Consider the following 24,898-nt stretch of genomic DNA (forward strand, 5'->3'; position numbering starts at 1 on the left):
CTGGTTCCAGTGGGGTCCCCTCACCAGACGGCTTCAGCCCCCAGCTTTTCTAGCTCTGAGTCCCCCGCGAATGGCGTTCCACCTTCTCGCTCCTGCAGTGAACAGCGCCTCAGTCCCAGGCTCCCGCCGAGCAGGGCAGCCAGCAGCTGCCCTGGCAACCCCCCCCCCTCGGGCTGCACAGCAGAGTTCGGTTGTGGGGGCGCCTCCTGCTGAACTTTCTCCCCCGCCTCCTGCGTTTGACTTTGTAGCAGGTTTTGAAGCATAACGCCTCTCTGATGGAGGCTCCCCAGGTCCCCAAAAGGCAGATTTGGAGCAGGGTCTGCCAGGGAGGCACAGCAAAAATGACTTCGTCATCTGCTGAGCCCCACGCATTGTCTTCTCCAACAGGGACTGGGTCTTAATCTTGACTTGGAGTGGGGGCACCCTCGTCTGGGGGCCTTATCTCAACCCCAAGGGTGATGGCTGTTCCTTGCATCTATTCTTCTATATTCTTCAGAGCTCTTTATCTCGTTTTAGTCAATCCCCCATTAGCCCAATCTTCTGTTGTTGTTAAAGCTCTGTATTACGGTGTGGTTTCTCTACCCTGATTAGACCCAGATCGGCACAGAATTGGTACCAGGCATGGTCCAAGAGCTAGAATGGCCAAGATGGGATTTTGCTATTGGTTGGGTTGTGCCCTTGGCCTTGAGCATTGCTCTGACCCCCTCCCCAATAGGAAATGATCCACTAGTAATCCGTGGCATGCAGTGGCACCACAATTCATTAAGCTGTCCCCTGTGATGGGGTAACAAAGCACTGAGTAAAACACACCGCAGCCTGTCATGGGATCAGCGTGCCTGCTGACACTGCAGTGATGATTCGGGTGCAAGAGGAGTTTTGAGGGGACCTGAGGGTTCCAAGTGACAAGCCTCAGTCCTTTGCACTCCAAGCTGAAGTCACATCCTGAGAACCAGAGAGCTTCTGTGACAACCTTAAACAAATCTCTTAATTTTTGTACTCATGTGGCTATATTGCTGACAATCAAACGCAAAATCGTGGGCTTCTGAATTACTGTTGAACATACAGTCTCGCCTACTTTCTCGTGTGAGAATGAGTCACGGAACCCCAGGATAGACAGATGCCTTGAATGGCAGGAAGGTTAGTTTTATGTGTCAACTTGGAGAGTGTATTTGGATGAGATTTCCATTTAAATTGTGGACTTTGAGTAAAACAGGTGCCCTCCCGAATGTGGGTGGGCTTTGGACAATCCCTTGAAGGCCTTTCACAAAAGGCTGACCTCCCCTGAGGACTAGGGAAGTCTGAGGCAGATGGCTTTTGGACTTGAACTGCACATGGGCTCTTTCGGGGGGGGGGTCCAATTTAGTGGCTTTCAGACTTGGATTGTAGAGTCACCTCCTCCCTGAGTCTCCAGCCTGCCAGCTCACCCTGCAGATTTCCAACTCTCCAACCTCCATTGTCACATGAGTCAATTTTTTAGAATAAACCTCTTTAAATATATATGGTCAATCCATATCCTATCACCCTATTATTTGGTTTCTTTGGAGAATGCTAACTCTTATAAAAGGGGACCCATCGCGGTCACTCCTCATTTTCACTAAACCCGTAAATAGTGTCAAATTTCAGCATGCGCCAAGGAGACGGGTACGTACTACACTCCTGGAGGAAATAGTGTAGACACTTAAAACATTACAAGATATATTTGCTAATACACATGGACAGACACCCGGGGGACACGTGTGGGAATGAACTCTAAGGAAGCTAAGGAAGACCAAGTCGTGTCAACTATTATAGTAGTTCACGCCTAACTCTTAAAGGCAGGTGCACTTACAGCAATTCCTGATTCAATGTTATAGTTTCTGTCACTGGAGGAGGCTCTTGCAGTTAATTTGCTCAGTTGACTGAAAGTCGGACTCAACGGTAACCTATTTTTAATGAGGCTGAGTGCCTGAGCATCCCTGGTATGTCATGGACGAGTGAACGAAACAATGTCTTCATGAAATCTTGGCTTTTCAGAAGTAACTCTTGATTTAAAGCCTAGACATTGTTTTGTTATTGGAGACATGCAGTCAATACACAAATGTATGGAGTGCCTCCATATTACCTAGTTTGTCTCAAGTATTCACTTACACTTTGAATAATTCTTCCCCAGGTGCTTGTTTGGGTATTTTTTTTTGCAAAACACACACTGTTCTTCCATTTCTCAGAGGAGTTTGAACTGGATTATTAACTGAGTGTAATTATTGATGTCTGAAGATTTACTGATCAGCAATGGAGAAGGTTTTATATACTTCCGAATCAGTGTCCAGTTTACATCATTTAGCACTATAATCTATCTTGTGATCATATTATTCTGAAGTGACATCTTTGTATTTGGTATATTTATTGGTCCAGAATATGGTGTTGACAACTTCCTTGCTGAATGATGAAATGGACAGTTTTTTGCATTTTTATCAAGTGTCTTGGCTTTGATCATTAATGATCACATTTTATTTAGCTTCTTAAACTTTTTCTGGTACTTTTCTTTCTAACAGAGCTTAAGAAATACCTGTATTTGTGACATTTTTATTTGTAAATACTTTAGTGTTTAATTCTTTTTTTGCATAAAAGGATTCATTTGTGTAAGATGGCATCAGACTTTGCTCTGCACTATTCCTTTATTTGGAAACTTTTTCATTCAAGTAAATTATTTGGACTGAGAGACCATACATTTTATTTGTATTTTATAAATATTTGAACTTTTTTTTTTAATAAAATTCATATTTCAATAATTACACATAATTTTTTACACACTGCTTATTTTATACATAATTTTAATATAATTTTTTAAAAATTTTAAGAATATAAATGACCTATTTTTGAAGCTATTTGTAAAGCAGTAATCTCCACTCCCCTTACCTATTTTATATTTAACTACATTTTCCTATTAGATATACTTTAGTTTGCCCAGTTAATTGTCAACTCTATTTTTTTTCATCTGAAAGGTCATCAGATTTGCAAGACAAGTGTAGTGTCCTCTCCAAAAATGTTACAAATTAGACAACTAATAAGACTTAAATTTGGATTCTTAAACCCTGAGATTTTTTCTTTATTAGTTTCAGATATACAAAACAATGTAATAGTTCGACATACACACCCCTCACAAAGTGATAACTCCCTTCCCCCAAGTAAAATAAGTCAGACGGAGAAAGACAAATACCCTGTGATCTCACTTAGATGTGGAATCTAAAGAACTGAATAAATCAGCAAACTAAACAGAAATAGTCTCAGAGATATAGAGGAAAAACTGGTGGTTGCTAGATAGGAGGGGAGTGGGGATGAGGGAGAAGGTGAAGGGATTAGAAAGTACAAATTGGTAGCCACGATATTGCCATGGGGATACATACGAAAGACAGTTTGGGGAGTATAATCAATAATGTTGTAAACCCTGTGATTTTTTTAAATTAAAGTTTATTGGGGCGACAATTGTTAATAAAGTTACATAAGTTTCAGGTGTACAATTCTGTAATACATCATCTATATATCCCATTGTGTGCTCACCACCCAGAGTTAGTTCTCCATTTACCCTCATCTACCACCCCCCCACCCCCCTACCCTCTGGGAACCACTAAACTATTGTCTGTGTCTATGAGTTTTTGTTTCTTCATTTGTTTGTCTTGTTTCGTTGTTGTTTTCAGTTTTATATCACACATATCAGGGAAATCATATGATTCTCGACATTTTCTGTCTGACTTATTTCACTTAGCATTATGATCTCAAGATCCATCCATGTTGTCACAAATGGCACTATTTCATCTTTTCTGATGGCAGAATAGTATTCCATTGTGTATATAGACCACATCTTCTTTATCCAATCATCTATTTGCTCTGTCAGCCCAAGTGGGTCCATCAACCAGAGCTGCATAGAGGCTCGTTGAACCTCCTGTTCTCCCATGCCCTCAGGCCCCATGCATATTAACAAGCCTTAAGCATTATAGAGAAGCATTATAGAGAAGCATATGTCAGTCAGAAGTTAGGTGGCAAAAGCGGAGATAGAACAGACTCATCTGAAAGTTCTCATTATAAGAAAGAACTTTAATAAGGTCCTAGTTCTATGAGATAAGATTTCTTTAATAAACGAGTTGTTAAGAAAAAAGCATTTGGTGAAAAGTAAGACTGCATGGCAGGAAATTAATGGAGAACTGCAAGAAGTTACAAATAATAATTAAGTGGAAAAGTGAAAAAAAGTAGACACAAAGACTAAATTAGTAACTAAGAGGAAAGTCTAAGAAAATAATTTTGAATGCAAGGGGAAGATGCCGAGAAATTAAACTTATAAAAGAGAAAAAAGTAGAATGCATGACAGAAGATATGCTGTACATAAGGATAATTTCATTCCTTGGAAAACAAAAAAATCAAAATTATGAAAATAGTACAGGAAAATATATTCATTAGGTAATAAAACATTTTTTTCTAAAGGAAAGAAAATGAAATCAGCTAATTCAAAGACCACACAGCATTTCATGCAAAAAAAAAATGACACAGGTAAATAAATACCCAGACATATGCAAATGAAGTTACTGAACTTCAAAGATAAAGGGTTTTTAAAATCATTCTAGCAGAAATATCATGCCCCTTGAGAATAGAGTTTGAAAATATTATCAGGGTGACCCCAGGCTTCCAGACTTCTTCCATCAACATATCTAATGCCAGAATGCAACAGAGCAATTTCTGCATAGTTCTGAGGAAAATCAGGAGTAATGCAGAAATGTTTATTCTGAAACCCTCTAAAATGCATTCAAGTCTAAAGCCAATAGCAGACAGTCTCATACGTGCAGAAGCACCAGTGGGACTCAGTGAAAGATGTGTCACAAAGGCAGAAGAAAAAATTTTTTACCAGAAAAATCCAATCTAGTGTTCATCAGAAAAACCATGGTAAAGTGATTTTACTCACTGGCAGTCAGGGTTTACTACACAAACCAAGATTAAGTAACTGTAGCAAAAGAAATGTTATTAATGTCACCAAATTTCAAAAATAAAATGTTTAAAAATAGGGAGGGTGACTGGAAATACGTATATGCATTGATTTCCATGTCTTTTTTTTTTTATGAGATCTCTAGTTTTCACTAACTGGGATTTAAAAGATGTGGAATTTGGTACATTATGAAACAAAAACTCCTATAGATTATTTAAAGTTATAATAAAGGAACCAAGAGAATACTTACAAGTAGTAACATAACTAGTATGTATCAAGAGATGAAGAAGGAAAAAGAAGTGTGTTTTGTCAGCTGTTGACTTCCCAAAATGCCCACCAGAAACACTGATGTTGACGTTCGGCAAACAAACCTGTATATCCGTCTCACTAATACAGGAGAATCGTGCTTTGGCAGCACTTGGGTAGTGTCTCGGGAGGGAGAAGTCAAGTTGTAAGGCCTGGTCTGGATGATATAAGGTGGTTTTGCAAGGCAGGGAACTGATTGGGATCCAATAAGTTTCAAGAGACAAAAACTTCGCATTGTTGGGCACAGAAAGACAGGCGTGTACTGCTGAGTAGGCTGATAATTATAACAAATAAGTGGTTTGGTTGGTTCATAATCTTATATTCCTGTAGTGAACATTTCCTGAGGAAAAACCTAATAATTTTTGCCTGGGGCCAATACCGCTTGACACACGGAAGGGAAGCGTGCTGTGTGCTGGAGTTATTTAGCCCCAAGGCAGGAATGCATCTTTGGGCCAGAATTTCTGAGCACAAGAATAAGAAAATAGACCAGTTTCAGTTTTCAGTCTGCTCATTGGTTATTGTTTACTCTAGCAGGGAGGTTGAACCATTAGCGTTTGTGGATGTGATCAGTTGAGATCTGCACTGGTACTTAACATAACCAAGATTAAGAAGTAAGAGAAATGAACAAAAATAAAGGACACAGTGAGGTGAGTCCTGGTGATCAAAAGTCAGACAATGGAGCCAAGGCTGTTAGTTTTGGGAAGAGAGGATGGGGAAGATGTCTGGGGCTCCATCTTAAATTCAATCAATTATGTTTGGAAGTTCTGGAAAGGAGTAGGACTGCAATGTGAGCATCCTTGTGGTCTGGCAGCGGGCCAGTAAATTATCTTATTTTCCCGAGCACTTTACATGATTTACGCCTCTGATTAGCCGCTACAGTTGTGTCAGCGTTTGCCAAGACTTTACTGAGACTCAGTGACTTGCTAGAAGCAATCACATGACTCAGAAGCCATTATACCCTGGTTATGGTTTATTACTATGAAACGCTATAGATCAAAAGCAGCAAAGGGAAAACGTGCATGGGGCAAAATCCAGAAGAAACCAAGCATGAGACTCCAGGTGTTCTCTCCCAGTGGAGCCACACAGGTGTGCTTTGGTCTCCTGAATATGATGTATGACAACACATGTGATGAGTGGCTGCCTAGGGAAGCTCTCCTGAGCCTAAGTGCCCAGAGTTTTTATTGGGGGACTATCACAGGCAGGTGTGCAGCACCTGCCTCACTGACCTCACTACTCGAGACCCCAGTCCCCCAGAGCAAAAGCAAGCATTCACCACAAATGACATTAGTTCGCGTAAACCATCTCATTAACTGGCTTCAGAGTGGCCCAAAGCCTCAGGCATGTAAGAATACTCTTATCAGAAATAATATTCCAAGAGTTCAGTGCTCAGCTCCCAGGAGCTAACCAAGGGCCAGTCCTACAGACAGGCCGTCCCCAGGAATGTGCAGGTCTGGGCAAGGCTGCTGAGTTACCCCTTTTATCATAAACCCTGAGGTGGCTGTCATGTGTGGATATGATTCAGGTGTCCCTAGAACTTAGATGGGGGCAGAACTTAATCTCACTAACTTTAATCACCAGTCACTTAGTGGAATTGAGCATATTTACAAGAATAAATATGTCAGAAAAATATTCCCTAAACTTGCTAATACAGTAAAAAACAAACAAAGAAACAAAAAAATGTTAGGCGACATATCCTTCAACAATTAATCATCCTTTCCTAAAATGGTATTTTACCATCCCTAGCACTGAACATTTCTCCAGCCAAAGCTTATTCACAGCAAACCATTCTCCTCATCTGCCACCTGACGAAGCCATTCGGGCTATGACCACAGAATTTTAGCCAAACATGGCTGATTGTGTATTCCTAAGGAAAAAGGGGCATTCTCACCCTGAGAGAGATTTTGCAGACAGATTTTAGAATTGGGTTTTCTCCCTGTTAATCAAATACTGGATCCTAATACTGCTGATGATAATATCAATACAAGTGGAGGCAGGGAGAGGGAAGCAGCATCAGGCAATGTGAGCGAATATAAAGGAATCCTTACTAGTTTAGTATTAGTTATGAGCAGAGACATTGCGAGACTTTATTTGAAGAAGTACTTTTTATCATTTATTTCAAGGACGTCTCTCTGTAAGTATTTTTGCATAAACTGAGTGATGAGATAGGATGAGTAGGAGTTAGGAAGCTGAGGCAAGAGGGATGTATTCTGAGGCAGAAGAAATCACATATGCACATCATCATTAGAGAAAAGACATGCGACATATTTGGAAAATTGAAAATGGTTCAATCTGAGTGAAAAATAGTGAACAATTGAGAAGCCTTTGGGTGATTTTAACGAAGAATCGTTTTAAATGTTTGAAGAATCTTTCTGATCATTATTTGCAGAAAAGAATGGATGAGGGCGAGATTGGGTTTGCAGGTTTATTAAAGCCGCCCAGGCCTAGGCCAGTGTCTTGACTACTCACCTGGGGAATCAGTGTTGACCATATAGGATAGGAGAGCCACTCAAGAGGTAGAAATAAGAGCATCCTACTTTAATTGACTGCTGGGAATCAGGAAAAAGGAAGCAGACGATCAGTGATGGGTCTCAGGTTTGCCCTTGGGCATTTGAGCATCTCGGTGCCTGTATGAAAGAAAAGTCTTGTGTTTGCATCCTGGGAGCAGACAGCAATCTGATTGGGCATTATCAGCTGAAATTATTTTTAATAATTTTCAACAGAGATTTACTCCTGAGCATCTAAGGTCCTCATGTCAACCATTTTTAGTTCATGACAACATACAATAGCTACATCATCATTTTGAGGTGGCCAAATCTACACTAATATTCTCTTACAAAAGCCATTTCCAATGTCATCATCCAGGCACCAAGGTCACTCAGTGATTTCCCGCTCCTCAGAGCCTCTGACAGAGCCAGCTGGAATACATACAGATCCCCAGCACTTACTCTCCTCAGAGGAGCCTTCTGTGAGCCTCCCTTTGCATGGGGTGCATGAAAAATGGACGCAGACACGCCACCATGTTACAGGATCTGGGAGCTGATGCTGGGTCACCAACCACGTTTCTGCCTGGCCAGAATGCCCCATCATTTGGCTTCCACCTGCCCAGGGCCAAGTAGCTGCTTCTGGGAAGTCAGTGCAGCGACCCATAGCAGGACGTGAGATGTGGCAGTTATGACACAGATAAGTCTAGAAGAGTGCTCAATATTGTATACACAAAACGAATTACCCTTGATCATCGTCTGAATCCTGTGGTTTATTCTGTGATGATATTGGGAAAATTACAAAGAAACAATTGATTTTGGACTCAGATGAAAATTGTCCTCTGTCTAGGATACAAAAAGATATTAAATTACTTCACTGAGTTACTTCAAAGTTATATGACTTTTGTAATTGCTTTGGTGGCTATTTTATATAAAGAAGTAAACAAAAGAAGGGTGTCGAGGAATACTGGAAAACATCCAGGAAGTTTGATTCTTTTGAGTTGAAAAATTGTTTGGAAAATCAAAATAATTATGAGGTAGAGCACATCTTATCAATATATTTTAAGAAAAACTTTACCAATATTATGGGAACTATCTTGAATTACTAAGCTTTTCTCATAGATCCTTAATGATTCACTTTTAATAGTTTATTATGTGTGACACATGAATATCAGTGTCTCAGCATATTCAAGAAAAAAAATGGTAGCATAACCCCAAAGTGACTTAAAATCATTGTCTTAAGTGATTTTAACTTTTAGTACTATCTACTAAATGTCACAACCATATGGGTAAATAGGTAGAAGTTTTTCAACAGACAGATATCTTGTTTTAAAAATGTGAGCCCTGAAATATTTACATTCCAAAGTAATCAAAGAACCATCTTCTCTCCTGCAAATTTAGGCTTTCGTGTTTGTAGCCGTGAATTGGAAGTAACTGGTTACTCTGCCTTTTGCTTCCAGTTGGATCTGAACTTGTTTCCTAGTGCAAGGATACATCTTAATTTCACTAAAGTAAGAAATGAGGGTTGCCCACCGTAACTTGGAAGACACTGAGTGCTTCACAATAAAGAACTTTGCTCCTTCGGTTGGAGATAATAAATCAAACACAGCTTCTTTATTTTTAGCAACATGTTTCCAGTGAAAATGTCAGTCATTCCATAGTCATTGCACAGCATGCTTTTTTTTTTGCCAAAAAAGCATTAAAAGTCAGTTAGTTTTTATTAAAAAGTGATCATAAGATACTCTATTCTCAATGTCAAATTTTTTGTCACTTAGTTGGCTCAAAATGTCTAAAACAGCTATTCCCTATCCTTAGGAAGACAGATCATTGTTTTGTTTTTACTGAGTAGATGTAAGTAATAAAATGTAATTCTATTAAGTGATAAGATAGGACATAGACTTTATAGAAAGAATTATGACTTAGAGTTTGATACAGAGAATTATTAGCTATAGAGCTTTGACATAGTGATGGATCGGTTACTAATACATAAAGAGAACTTGAAAGTGGTACAACAATAGGACATACAAGGAGTGAGCATCATCTTTGGGGCTCAGATAGAGTGCCCAAGAAGACACCCCAGGGCTGAAATCCAGACTCGTGGAGAGAGCACAGCTGTGGCTCACAGAGCCGCAGTGAAATCACCGTGGGCGCTGCAGGGGAAAGCCATTCTCAGGGAAGCTCCCACAGGAGGCCTCGGCTGCAGAGCCCTCTGAGGGCTGCTGAGGGGCGCTGCTGGCCACTGCTATTGACCACTCGGTGTTCCAGGAGCCATTCTCGGCAGGGGCCGCCACACTGCAGGAGTGTTAGGCAGCGGTGCTGGGAAGAAGCGTGGGCTGCAAGGGTCAGTTCCATGGAAAAAGAGAGCAGGCTTTCTGTAGGACATGTCTGTCTGCTCATTGGCAGTTCCCCAAATCCAGACCATGCTACATGGAGGCAACGGGAACACCCGGGGAGACCCCACCGAGCTCTTCTGCCTGCTGCACATTCTTAGCCCATCTCCCTTCCGCTCTCCACTTCTCAGTCTCATGTTCCTCGGATGTAGACTCTGGGGTTTTCTGTGTACTTAGCAGGCGGAACAGGGAGAGATGTGTCTGCTCCATTTTCCTGGAATCTAAAGCCTAGCTTTGCCTTTGCAATAGATTTTTCTTTCCTCTGACCAGTGCTTTTGTGGTCTTCAAATTAGTGTATCGGGTGGGACATTATCCTCTGTTTTGTGGGGTGGAATTTCTCTTCTAGAACCTAAATTAGTTTTTTCCCATCCTCCTCTTCTTCCTCCCTCCCTTCCCTGTGTTCATTTACTCTATCTCCACCCTCCCTGCCCCTGCCTTCCTCCCTCCTCCTTTCCTGCCACATAGTCATTCAGAACCTGTTATGTTAAGAAGTAATTCAGTAATCGTTCATTTATGGCTATCTTTTCCATTGAGATCACCTTTATGTTTTTTGTGACTTTGAAATATGACAAATGAATTTTGTAGTTTTGAAACATCATTTATCCAAACTAACATTTTGGCAAAAAAAAAAACACCAAGCACTTCTTCATCATCAGAAATAATTTTATTCTTTAATTTAAAGCAGTTCGATGTAACCGAAAGCAAAATGGTACATAGACAGTAAACAGAACCAGTTCCCCTAGGGTTACAAGGACTATTATTGACTTTGTCTTTTATTTTCATGTGCAAGTCTAAGTATTTTAAAAAGGCAACAGTTTCTTAAAAGGCTTTTATAAGCATGTTTTTATGTTTTTTAATAACAGAAAGACTAATAAACTCATTCTTATAGCAAGCTGATATGAATTGTGTCATATATTAAATTTTGACTAATGTTCATAATCAAAAATAATTATTGTAAAATTTATGAAACAAAATTATTAGTTTTATAGGAAATAGAATCATGTCCTAACTTAAAATCTGAGTCTTAATAGCTGTCATAATGCAAAAATACTAAACGAGATCTTGTGAGGAAACAGGTGAATCATAAAATCTTACATTTATTCCTTAAAATAAGTGTAGTGAAATAAAGAAATGGCAACTCAAACATCATACTTGACTATCGATATGCAAATATGAAAAGATTCATTAAATTTATTAGTATTCTCCATTACATATATTAGTTTGCTTCTGACTTTGGTTTGAATAATTTACATGTTAATATGTGTTTGTCAAATGTATTTTCCATGTGTTTATAACATACATACCTATACATACAAAATTTGTTTTAAGGTATAATTTCAATTTTAAGCAATTTTTTTGTAAATTCTACTTCCCTGTCTGGTTAAAGAAAATTAAAGATAAGATCTCCCTGCTTTAGGGGAAATCCTTGGTGTTTTTGTTATTCCAAAATGAGAATAATGTAAAATTACTAAGACAAGAATAACAAATAGGCATTTCATATTCTCTAAGCCCAATTATACAATGGCGTATGTTCATAATTTCATATTTTATGTTTTACGTCTTTATTTCTACAGAATTATTTGGGGACTACAGGGTTTTCTTTATCTGTATTTCTTAATCCTTTTATTTCCATTTATCTGCTTTATGAAAAAATAGGATAAAATGTTTCTTTGTCGTCTTATGTGTCCTATTTTCTGTTGAATTAAAACTCCATGTCAAATTTTAAAAAATACAAAATTAGAAGAAAAATATCTCTTTAAATTTACCAATGTCTCTTCCGTGGGAATGCCTTAACGTATTCTCACTACCTGGTGAGCTATGCTTTTGTGCTTTTCATTGTTTCTGATGTGAGATACAGGTCACCAAGGGCCCATTTATATTTAATTTATAACTGTCAGATTCCACATGATTTATGTTAAATTTCAATGGCAGAACTACCTATCTTTATTGCACACTTTTCCTCACTACATTAAAACTATTCCTATAGATAATTTTTCAAAATTAAATCAAATGTTTCAACGTACTATGTTTTTGTGTATGACGATTTAAATACTACAAACATAAAGGAGGACTTCTAATGTTTCACTGTCTTTGTATTATATAAGACATATCATTTTCCTGTTTTGAATTTTAAAGTATCTTTCTACTGAAATATTCTGTATAGATATATGAGAAATGTTAAAACTCAAGCGTCTTATGAAAACCATTACTGCATACGTCAGTTAATATTTCAATTCTTGGATGAAATTAAGTCAACAAATGTGTTTAAGTATTTTATGTATGTTAGGCATTCGTGTAGGAGAACAATCAATATTTGCTTTTTAGTATACTTTTGACGTAGAGTGTGTGTCAGACATGTTAGCAAGAAGTTCAGGTATTTGATATTTCTTTTTGTTTGTTTTGCTTCTTCAGTGTAATAAAACATGCTGTGAGCATCTCAAATTCTAAAATAAATATGACATCATGTGAAAAGGCAACAAAAACAGGTTAAAATGACTTCAAGATTTATATTCTAAAACAAACTATGATTCTTACAACAATGTCAGGCAACAAGTTTGTTAATCTCTGTGGAGAAAAGATTAGACATTGATGAAGAGCTCAGTTTTATAAAAGAGAGAGTTTAAAGAATATAATGTGACACATTTAACTTTTAAGAGGAGCCCAATCTTCTGTGTCCATTGTGATGCACCAAATATATCTGGATTTTCAGTTTACTTTCATAAAACCTTAATACTTTTTAAATTGGCTTCATACAGTTTAGATTACTGTCAAACAATTAAATATCAAATTTAGAATTATGTTTTAACAGGTTTTCAAACTCATTCCATTGTTATCTTTCCAATATTAACAGGAGGAATGCCAATAAGGAGTATGTGAAATTTCAAAATAATCTATACTTCTAAGAGAACAGATTTTTTTTAAATATGAGAGATATGAATATATTCTAGTCTAGTTCATTTAATGACAGCAGCGCTTTTTTTTTCCGCCCTAAGATTTGGAGTTCTTTCAAGCAAGATCCTTGTAGGAAAAAAGAAGTCTCTTATTTTCTCATTATCAAAGCTGAGTTTCCTCCCGAGAATCTTGACCAGCAGTGGTGATGCTGTTTTTCCGACTGGGTTCACTGTTTGGCAGGTACGCCAGTGGATCTGGTCGGATTAAGTATCTGATGAGAGAAAACAAAGCAAATAACTGTAATAGGCCATAAACGCAAAACTAATTCACACCAGCACGTGAGATTGCCACTTCAAATTTCTTTGTTAGTTTTGGGGTTATGGAAGCTGTCTCTATTTAGAACATTGGTAGAAGGACTCACAGTTTAGTTGGCTTATAAAACTCTGCAGGGTTTGTATCATTTCTATAGTTAAGATGGTTAAGATGATGAATACTGATGAGCAAGCATCATTATATTTCAGTTATGATCCATTCCACCACCTTCATCGTATCAAAGATTTATGATTTATTTTAGTATTTTGTGGATTGACTATCCATCACATTGGCAGTTTTTCTATCAAGGAGACCTAAATCCTAGCCATGATTCTTCTATCACTTAACTGCCCTTAATCTTATTTTTATCACTTAAATAAATTTTATCTAAATCACTTTTTTACTCTTTTTCATCTAAACATTTTATAGTTCTGTAAAATCCGTGATTTAGTAAATGTTATAGAGATCATTATGGACAGATAATATTTTAATTATCTGGAAATTTATAATCTAAAATTCAGGTTATGCTATAGTAAGAATTACACGAAAGTACCAAAAATAAGCCTTAATTCATTCTACTACTACATAGGAAAACGTTCATCTGCCTAACTGAAACATTTCATCACTGTTAGAGTTTGAGACATGTTTGACTTCTGGCTGTGAAATGACAGCATGAACGTGTATTTTCTGGGCACGTCTAGGACCTGGGAATTTAGAAATCCACAAACTCTGACCCCTGCCCTGCAGAAGTACAGTAGCGTTTAATTGATGAAGCAGATATAAAAAAGAAAAAGAAATTCCTAACATCACATAAGAGAAAAAGGTCAATAGAAAGAATCAGGGAGTAGTTTATTCAGGAGGTCGGGCTCAGCTGTCTCTCCAGGCTGAAGTGGAGAGGAGCAGCCAATCTGAACAGACCGAAAGGAGCCACAGACAAGCGAAGTTCCTGATGCATTGAGGGAACAAGTTGACTTTAAGACTGGTTAGGCCAGTAAATAGCTGTAAATTCAGGAAGAAAAATAGAAAACAGTTCATGGAAGGATCTTAAATGTCAGGATAATTTCTGTTCCAAAGGCAGCAGGAAGCCGGTGAGGGTTTGGGCCAGAGAAGGAAAGTAAATGTAGGTAATGCAGCATTACAGAATATTGTATTTCAGGTGCAAACACAATTAATATTCATAGTTTTATAATGATTGTAGAAGGTGCAACAAATGAACACAGAAACTAATTTAAGAGTGAGAATGCTCATGAAGATGGTACTTTCCGTTTAAAAAATAAAAGAATAATATTCATAAAATATGTTCCTTAATGAAAATGAGAAAAGGCAATTTAAAGCATTGCAGTCTATTTTCTTTGATCAAATAAAAGTTAATGCGAGTGTCCTTGAATCTATCAACTGGATTCTGTTATCTGTGCACCCTGCTTCATAATTACTTTAAATATCAATAGCATTGTAGATCGATGAACAAAACTACTAGTGCACAATAAGCTTTTTAATGCTGTATCATCTAGTGATGTATTGTTCGTTGAATCAAATTAACATTACCCCTTCATTTCTAATGAACTTTTGAGAGCAGTTTTTTAGAAAAACATAACAGGCATGAGTATAATCCATTATCCCTTAGATTCACTGATGTATCTGCAAAAGCTCCTCCCCTATTGTTACCACTACAAAACCTACAAGCCTAATAAAATAAATGTCCTAAATGTCTTTTTATGTACTACTTGTCATGGTAGGCATTTTTTTCCTTGATACTATCATTGCTACAGTTATACTCAAATTTAATTATCTCAATGCCACATATGCAGATCTTTGAAAAAAATTTGTTTTCATAGCAGTCAAGCTGATGGTTTAGTTGAAAACTAATAAAAAATAATAATACCCAAAAGAGAAAATATTATGCTTATTTTACCTAAGTATATTATAACATACATATTTTATTTGTAAATTTAAGAGTTTGGGGAATGGTTTCTGATTATAAACCTCTATTTGATGGAAGGACGTGTGCATAGACTTAAAGGTTAACAACACTTTACATTCTGTCAGAAGTAATCATGGGAAATATATTAGGCACAGGAAACAGAATTTATTATGAAATATGAATAAGGTAGGCATCACTTTTTAGAATCCTGACATAATTAGTACAACTATAATTCATTTGGGAGAGGCATAAGAAGCTTGGAATTACACGGGCAGATTGGAGAATGAATAAAAATTGCCTGCTTTTATGGATTTAAAGGAAGTGGATACAAGTAAAATGGGGCAGTTTTGTTTTGTTATAGTCATAGACTAAGTGAAGTCTCCGGAATGGGCATTTGAGAACCAAGTGCATCATACATAAGGTATTTTCTTCCTACTGAAAGTGCTCCGTAAATTCGCCTTCGCCCCTGGATATCAGCTTTGACAGCTGCCTTAAGAACTCTAGCAGCTGACGTGACCAGTCATTCACCTGAATCCCACAGGTCCTGTATTCTAACCAGTATCATCAGACAGCAAGTTACAGTGTTATTATATTTGTTAGCTGTATTGTAGGTGCATTATAGAAACCCTTTTCACACTGATTTTGGGTCAAAGTTACTCCTAAGAAGTTTCTGAAACACATTTCCTCTTTCTGCCCTAAAACTGACCACTACTCAGCAGTCCGATAGTATTTCTTTTAACTTTCTCTTCTGTTTGTAGCTCTCCTTTGGAATAATCATTCTCTCTTTTGCTTTTTTTGTCTAGAAGATGAAAAATAAATATTTTCTCTATAGAGCTAGCCTCCCTTGAAAGCTACAGTACTACATCTCTGTAGGTTTTCTAGGCTTTTCCGCTTAGCCCATTGAACACAATATCTAAACCCCAGTTCATCTTCTTTCCCTCCCCCCAGCCAGCAAATCTTGTTTCCTGCTTGGAAAATGGCCTCCCTATTCGGACTTATTTCAGTACAGTGGCGTTCGTTCGTTCGTTCGTTCGTTCGTTCGTTCGTTCGTTCGTTTGTTTGTTTGTTTGTTTGTTTGAAATCTTGAAGCCATGCTTGATTCCTTTTCCACCTGCTATGCCAGTGAACAGTCACACTCTTCGCCTTCATAAATTTGTCTCCAGGGGAGCCTACTTTTACTAGATCATCACCCTGATGCTGTGATGGATCACCCCCTTTACACCTGCATAACAGCTTTGCAGCTGGTTTCCCTATGAAAGAAATAAACATCCTTTCCACCCCTGTCAAAAGCTCCCACAAAACTGGCAACATATAAAAGTAGCTTCTGATTCCTGGCGTATCACTAGCTGTAGATCTAAGCTGCTGGCATGGGTCCATTTTATGCTCTGCACAAGAGAATGTTCTCACTCCTCCAAGTGTCCAACCCTGTTACTTCTTTTCCTGACTATAGATCCAAACACCCCCCGCAGTCCTAACACCCACCCAGGCTTATGATCTTTGGCGATTGTTTTCTGTCATTAAGACAGTCTGGGGTTCGCTTCCTGGGGGAAGTGGCTCTGATCCGTGGACCTCAAGGGCAAATTACTGTTAGGGATTTCTCTCTTGGGCTTACACCAACAGTCAAAATGCCTTTTTGAAAGTCTTGCTACTTTCTCGCTCATATGCATAGTTTCTGATGAATCAAATTACTACTGTAGACCTTTTCCTGTTAAGTGTTTTGACCTATTTACTTTGGCTGGTAGGAAATCTAAGGTCTTTAGAACTAGGTGGTGTGAGATATTTCAGGTTTACCTTTGAGCTGTTCTCTTATTTTTCCACGTATTTTCTCTGACTTCTCCAAATATATATTATCTCACAGAATACAGAATTCATGCCACTATTTCCTTCTTTTATTCCTGTACAATCCTGCAATGACTGTTTTATAGCATTACACCCAGAAATACGTAAAACGCCTCTGTTTATTGAACACAAAAATTAGACTTGGACATTCATGTCGTAAGAATCAGAAGAGGCTGTCGTGGGGATAACAATATAAAAATATAAATTTGTGGATCGTACAAATGAATGTCTCATGGGTCATACGAGACCAACTTACACAACATCATTCAGCTCTAGCCTGGTGTCTGGAGACGGGTTAATCAGGATGTAGGACAGGGTGCTCTGATGATCGTTCATTTCATCTAGAAGATAAATAAATGCCGTGCTTGTTATACCACTTAGGGGAAATTGCAGGAATTAGTGTTAGAGCATCTTATCTTCAAACCATAGAGCAGTCAACTTGCTGTAGTTTGGCCCACAGCACGACTGTACATAACGGTGACTACTTTCAAATTACTGCCATTGGAAATGGCTGACAAGTACTCATTTTTGGCTCCAATAAGTGATAAAAATAAAGTTTCTAATTGTGTTGTGAACAACCACAGTTGTAGTCTACCCTTTAAGCTTTTATCGTGAAAAAAGTTTTTCTATAAAAAAACGCTAAACAAGATGACGACTTGATTTATTATGCTTTATCAATATAAAAAAGTAATTGTGATTATAGGTGAGCATCCCAGACAGGAATATCCATATGGGAAATTCTGTGGAAAATCAGCTAATGGCATTGTGCTTAGAAAACACAACAAAAATCTTTAAAAAGACGTGTAGGTCCTACATATGTTTGGCTTGGTGACATGACCTGACACAAGCAATCCGATTGTTTTTGCAGAATGCAGAGAATCCTTTGGAGCAGGATTTAACTGTAAGTTTCAGGGCAAGTGTCCCATTAAGTCATTGGTATTTCCTCGAAAACAATATATTTTTAACTAAAAGGCTGAGCCCTTTTAATTTTATCAATTCACTCTCAAGGCATGGTCAGCCTTTAAGTTCAGAGAGCTGACCTGACATTATATAGAGACACTGAAAGAGAAAAGAAAACTGCTTTGGGGGTCTATAGTTTTCAGCTGTGAAGGTAGTGATAAGATGTAAACGTAAAGCCACGTGGATACATTTCATGGAGCACCGATCCTCCAAGTTAAGGCTGTGAGGGCACCAATTTAAACCCTGCTCTAGACACATAGCGTGCTTCTAGACACTTCCGTGGTAGACAAGGCTTGGCTCCTGAAAGAAGTACTAAATTTTGTAGATTGATCCAAAATCTAAGAATAGATTTCATGCCAACAGAGATATATCAGCACTCGTATCACTACATACAAATAAAGTGAAGGTCTTTTTTAGGCCAATATAGCTAACCCTGATAACTTTCTATGCAGGGAAATATATATTATTTTCATAAAATAGTGTGTACCACTGGGTTTATCTAATTAAAAACCCATGACTTGAATATGAAAGACAATGTTTTTAGTTATGATATTTCAAGTTGATACACAGATGCTCCTTAACTTTTAAAGTCTATAAATGAAAACCCTTATCTTACAAGGCAGATAACTGCAGTATAACTGAACTCGCCATAGCTATGCCAGTAAAACTATTATAATCAAAAGATCATCAAATTAATATTCAAATAAAGGAATATATTTTGGCTGCATATATCTCTGGGGTAGACACAGAGAATGGTATTCTGCCATAGAGATAGGGGTGCCAGGCAACATAGAGAATGTCCAGTGAATTCTGAATTTCAGATAAAAAAGTTAATTATGTAGCATAAAGATGTTCCAAATGTTGCAGGTGACATACTTGTACTAAACAGTTGTTTGTTGTTTATCTAAAAATCAAATTCAACTGGAAATCCTGTATTTTTGTTTGCTAAATCTGTTAGTCTTATCTCAAGGTACATGGCTAACTCACTTGCCTGGAGATGGAATTACAACGAGTATATCAAATGAGCTTCCTCTAAATAAGGTACAATTCCAAATAAAGCACATTGTACTGGCCTGGGATTACCAGGACCATCTTTCTATAGAAAAAGCCATTTCGATTTACGTCTACTCTTTGAGAAATCCTCTCCTGTGTGATTTTCCACAAATGTTGTACAAAGGAACAGAAATTGATAGCGCCTTCCGGAGTCTGAAGTGTAACGCTGTGAAATGTAACAGGCCGCGTAGCACACCTGCGTCTCATTTGTCTACTCAAATTCTTATACAGACAGTGGCATTATTGAACGTTCTCATATAAACAGTGACCATTATTGAACAGTAGCATTCAAGGGAAAGCAATGTTAACAAATAACTTCTTCATCCATATTAACACCCGACTTTTCTCCTAGATAATTAACATGATGCTGTACTTATTTTGGGTTCTGGGATGAAGTCCAAATCCATTGGTGCCTTGCTTTGCTTGTCACAAATGCACACACTGTCTAGATAACAGAGATTTGCAGCAGTAGATAGAACTATTGTGTCAATAAGGTTTTCTTTCTGCTCAGACAGCCTGTTTTAGTCATTATTGTGAAGATTTTAATTTTTTTCATGGGCTCCAGGAATTGGAGCAAACATTTTGCTAATGAGCTCAATTCAATGGTTCTATGTGGTTTAGATCAAGACATGGGTCACCTGACAATCCGACCTCAGCACCCCTGGTTTCTTTCCTCTCCAACTCCCCGCTGACTTCTCCTCAGGCTTACATGAAAGGAAGTGGCTGAGTTCAAAGCTATTCTGTCTTTCTCTCTCATGTTTGCCTTGCTGTAGAGTTAATTCTGGTTGGCCTGTGCTCTACCACGCTGCCTTGTTGGAAGTCCTACAGTTCACTCTTTCTCTTGGTGACTTTGTGTTTGAGAATTAGAAAGCGAGACTTTGAAAGCCCATTGGGGTCACACATCAAAACTACATTCAGCGATCTAGTGTCAGCAGCTGTTAAATCTGGTATTTTCATCATTATCTGTATTCCTTACATTATTTTTTAGTTTGTTCTGCATTCTGGGAAGAAAGAAGGTGGTAGGTTCCCTAGATCTTAAAGACTCAGTCATAATAATTATCATTGTCAGAGACAAAGACACAAATGGATTAAAGAAGGCTTTTTACCAAAAAATATAATAATGTATTTAGTGAATAAAATAAAATGTTTATGGAAAATTTGGCTCGTGAACCAGAATCAAGACTCTTCTTATTAAGCAAAAATATCAACTAAGGAAATCTCTTGTGAGAACATGCAATGTGTTCCTGATAAGTATTCTCTGACTTTGGCAAAATAAAAGGCCCTGTATAGTTTAAATGCTTTTATTGCAATTATTATTTCATCATTGGCCTAATTATTGTAATGGAACTATTCTTGAAAATTTGAAATAAATGTACTAGAATATTGAAAACTTTAAAAGAAATTGTAGAGTCAAATTCAATAATTGATAGTATTTACCAAGAAACTCACCTTACTATATTTACTATAGTAATGTACTATATTAATTAATTACATGCAGTTATTTGATCAAAAGCTTCATATAGTGGATATTGTCTAGATTGCCTCATGTAAATAGACCATATTAGAAAGGAAAAAGAATTATACTCCTGTTGTTCTGACAGAATAATTGATTGGGTCCCATTCCACACACGTGAGTTTCATTAGTTTAGTTTGTTTTGGTTTTTAAATTTTTCCTTTGAGGTATTTTAAGAGCACTTTTAAAAAGGAAGATAAGAAAAAATGAAATCCTGCTTATATTTGTGTACATTTTGTTTAATATTTTCAAAAACACATGCCCATTATGTGTAGCATAATCAGAAAAACACTTCCAATAATAAATACAAAGGTATCACTGAGAGGACCAGTTAAGAGCAAAGGCTCTGAAACTGGAGTACCTGACTCAAAATCCTGACATTCCCGATTACGGATGCTGAGACCACAGGCAAATTACTTAATTTAAAAAAAAAAATCTCTCTAGGTTCAGTTTCTTCACATGTAAAACGGGGTAACCATAGTGTTATCCCATAGGTTATCGTTAGAATTAAATTATAAATCAATAATCAATATAATTTAAAATTAATACATTAATATACATATGTCATTCTTAAAATTACCTATTCGTATCAAGTACTACATAATGTTTTCCTATTATTATTGTAACAGGCAAAATCAATCTATGTCTTGTAAATAAGAATAACCACACATGTATATTGTGATACGAAAGTTGTGGTATGCAAAGATAAGGAAGAAAAGTGATCAGACAAAGAGAACAGCAAACGAGAGAGGCCATTGGTTCTAAGTTGGGGAATCAGAGCCCAGACGATGGACTACAGCGCACAGGGAGTACATTGGAGACAGTGTTAAAAAAACCAGCCAGCACCAGGTCTCAGGGTGCATTAAGACCTTGATGAGAACTTTGAATTTTATTCTAAAAGCAACTGGAAGCCACTGGAAGCTTGTGAGGGCGGGAGATTTGGTGGCACACGTGGCCTGACTTCCTATGGAATATATTGTCTTGGCTGCTCTGTGGAAAATGAACTTTGGGGGCTCAAATTTGGACTTGGGACTAGTAAGTAGATGAATCATACAGAGGCCGAGGTGAGAGATGATGGTGGCGTGGTAGCAATGGGGGAATTTGTAAGGAGGGAGGGAAAATAGCTGGAGAGCTTGAGAACTTGAGAAAGAGAGAGAGAGAGAGAGAGAGAGAGAGAGAGAGAGAGAGAGAGAGATTGTTTTAAGGTGAGAGATGCCACAGCATATTTGAGTGCTGATGGAAAAAGCAAGTAAAAACAAAAAGAAATTACTGCTGTAGCAGACTGAGAGCATGTTTTTTCTTCCATCACTACAAGAAATCCCTCCAGGGAACATGCTCTTAGGAGCTCAGTGCTTCCTTCTCCTACGTAGCCCACTAATCCAAACCATCAGTCATAGCATAACCCACTAGTGACTTCACATTTCCCTCTGAGAACTTTCCAGCACTTTTCTTGAGAGGCAGTAAGCTATGTAACACAACCTTCAGAACACGAGTCAGGCGTGTTTAGTACAAGTGTGCAACTAAGTGAACTGAAAACTTTCTATATGATTTTAAGCATGTCATCTAAGTTAGGAGAATCATTAGTGCTGCATTATGAATTCTGAAATCAAGGTTCAATTTGATCTCTTTTCTGTCTTTGATTTTTCTCTTAGCATGCACCTGTTTTTCTCCACCGTGTTGAACATATAGACCATACTATAATAACTGCTTCAATAGCCTTGTTTTCTGGATCTGTTTCTATTGGTTGATTTTTCTACAGGTACAGGTAGTATTTTCTTATTTTGGGTCTACCTGTGTGACTTCCAGTCAATAAAAGACTTTACTGATTTATTTCCCTTTCCTTGGGAACAAAGTTATGCGCTCTCTTTTGTCTGGTGTCTGCACACAGTTGATGTTTTTTTCTAGTTATTTAAATTGAGTGCATAAGCAGTTACCATAATCAAAAGATTCTTCTTGTTGTATTAGAAATGTTAGAAAGCTCATTCTTTGCTCATTCACTATTTATACTCAACCCGTAATAAATTGTTGAAAGTAAAAACTTCACTCAGCCAGTTAATTAACTTTTTTTCTCAGTGACAAAGATATTTTATTTTATTCAAATTGGCCACATTTTTCTTATACATATGTCAACACACAACATCTAAATTTTCATTCATACAGATGAAATATATGTATATTTAAGTGCAATTAATTTAGCTATGGTGTTAAATTGTGCAAAAATATCAGTATCATTGAAAAATTAATGGTCTGGGAAGAATATGGTACAACTCCATGAAATAAAATTTTATAGATTTATTGGGTTGTCGGAACAGTCATGACATATTTTTTCTATGTTTTTTGTTGCAAAAATGTGTCATGACTTTTCCGACAACCCAGTAATTTAGGAAGATATGGAGAATTCATTGCCCAAACATTTTCATTTAGTATCTATCATTATCAGCTCAGCAATCACCTCTTTGAAAGCTTCACTACTTTATCTGTTAAGAAAACTACTGAGTTTGTGTCTTTTTCTATTAACACTCTATATATAGAATGAGAAAAACATAAAACAAACCCATGTATATCTCCTGACTACCTCCTTGTGAGAATGGATCAGTTGTGGAAATACAGAACAACATAAAGCCATCCATTTTCTGGGAATCTGTACTGGGGATATATTGATTGGCATATCAATATCACTGAACTCAATTATATTGGCAAAAGATAAATAATATATTTCAAAAACACACTAAAAATTCAATGTCAATTTCTTTTGAAATAATAAATTGTTGCTGAAGACATTATAGCGATCTCAGATACTTCTGTTCCTCACAGGTACTGATGTTGCAAAACATTCTAGAAGAAATGTTTAGCTACAGTGCCTTTTCCCTCTTTGGCAATTTGCTATACAATAAGTTTGTGAATAATTGTGTGCTAGAAAAAGGTACCTGACATTGATTAGAATTTGGGGGATTTAGTTGTTGTTGTTGACAACTTACATGAAAATGTTCAATGATTTATAAAATTGTCCCAAAATAGAGGTTGATGGTGTTATCATTACTATTGCTACTACCACCATTGTATCTATTGCAGTGTGGGTGGGCATAACAATCTGTTGTTAAATTTGTTTATTTCTTCCCCATAAGAAAGAGAATACCGTACTTTGCCATGTATGATGCGCACTTTTTTGCCCAAATTTGTGAGGGAAAAACAAGGATGTGCGTTATCCATGGGTAGTACTAAAAAATTTAAATGAAAGATTTTTTACCCTGAAAGTTTGGGCCAAAAACGTGGGTGCACGTTGTACACAGCAAAATACGGTAACTAAGAATGAAGTCACCATGTTTGTTTATTTACACACACACACACACACACACACACACACACACACACACACACAGTTTTGGTTAATCTATCCAATAGTTCAGGCCAGTTGTAAATTTACTTTACAAATAAACTAAGGCTTTCTGATGGATGTAATGAGATCCAGTGTCTAACTAGTAAGTAGTTAACATTTTTCTCCCAAGGATTTCTTTATTTTCTCCCGTGGCGTTTCATCTTTTACTAACAGTATGAAACTTCCAACAACCCATGTAAAAATTGGCTTGCACCTGTAAGCAGCAGTCACACCAGGAAGACATGCTTGCCAATTTATGCTGGTAAACACATATGTCATTCTATGGGTTGATCATTAATAATCTGTCAATAGTTAGAATAATGTTAAGTGAGTATAAGAGCCCTTCTAAATAGATTGTTGCAGAATTATGCCAGTTATTTACATAAAGAAAACAACAATTACTCACATTGCAGTGTAGTTTCTAGAGTAAAACACCTCTGTGTACACACAACCAGCCAAATGAAAATGCAATGGCAAACACTTTAAAAATATGTTTTTAAAGTAAATTTGATTGCAGTTTTATAACGAGTCTTTAAATTATGGAGGTAAATACTAAAATATATGCTGTCTGAAATGTACCTAAATATAATATGAGAAGTGAGGGGAATTGGTGGGATTGTACATGAAAGAAGATAGGCCAAGAACTGATAGTTATTGAAGCATGATAATGAGTCTATTCATTATACCATTCTTTCCCCACTCATTCATGTTGGAAATTTTCTGTATTAAAATTCTAAAAATATAAAAAGAAAAAAGAAAATTAAAGACATTAGTCTTACACAGAAAGAACACCTTTTCCTCTGAGACTGCATTTATTCTGAATTGTTTTCAAAATACTCACGCTTCCACTTTTGGCATCATTCTCAGGGGAGGACTGTGCCTCTCATACTCACAGGTAATATTGC

At 37.2% G+C, this 24,898-nt stretch overlaps 1 protein-coding gene across 5 annotated transcripts in view; it reads right to left on the reverse strand.

The window, feature by feature from the left end:
• Positions 1-10,795: 10,795 nt before the first annotated feature.
• KCNT2 (potassium sodium-activated channel subfamily T member 2) overlaps positions 10,796-24,898 on the reverse strand; it is a 224,771-nt gene continuing 210,668 nt past the window's right edge. For all 5 annotated transcript variants that reach the window (XM_019638150.1, XM_019638147.1, XM_019638146.1 and 2 more), the window contains 2 exons: positions 17,348-17,432; positions 10,796-13,290 (listed from right to left, as the gene is read on the reverse strand). In XM_019638150.1, coding sequence (XP_019493695.1) covers positions 13,182-13,290; positions 17,348-17,432 — 194 coding nt within the window. In that variant the 3' untranslated portion in view covers positions 10,796-13,181. The remainder of the gene's footprint in view (positions 13,291-17,347; positions 17,433-24,898) is intronic.

Source organism: Hipposideros armiger, unplaced genomic scaffold, assembly GCF_001890085.2.
Source record: "Hipposideros armiger isolate ML-2016 unplaced genomic scaffold, ASM189008v1 scaffold_37, whole genome shotgun sequence".
In the NCBI taxonomy this organism is placed as follows: Eukaryota; Metazoa; Chordata; class Mammalia; order Chiroptera; family Hipposideridae; genus Hipposideros; species Hipposideros armiger.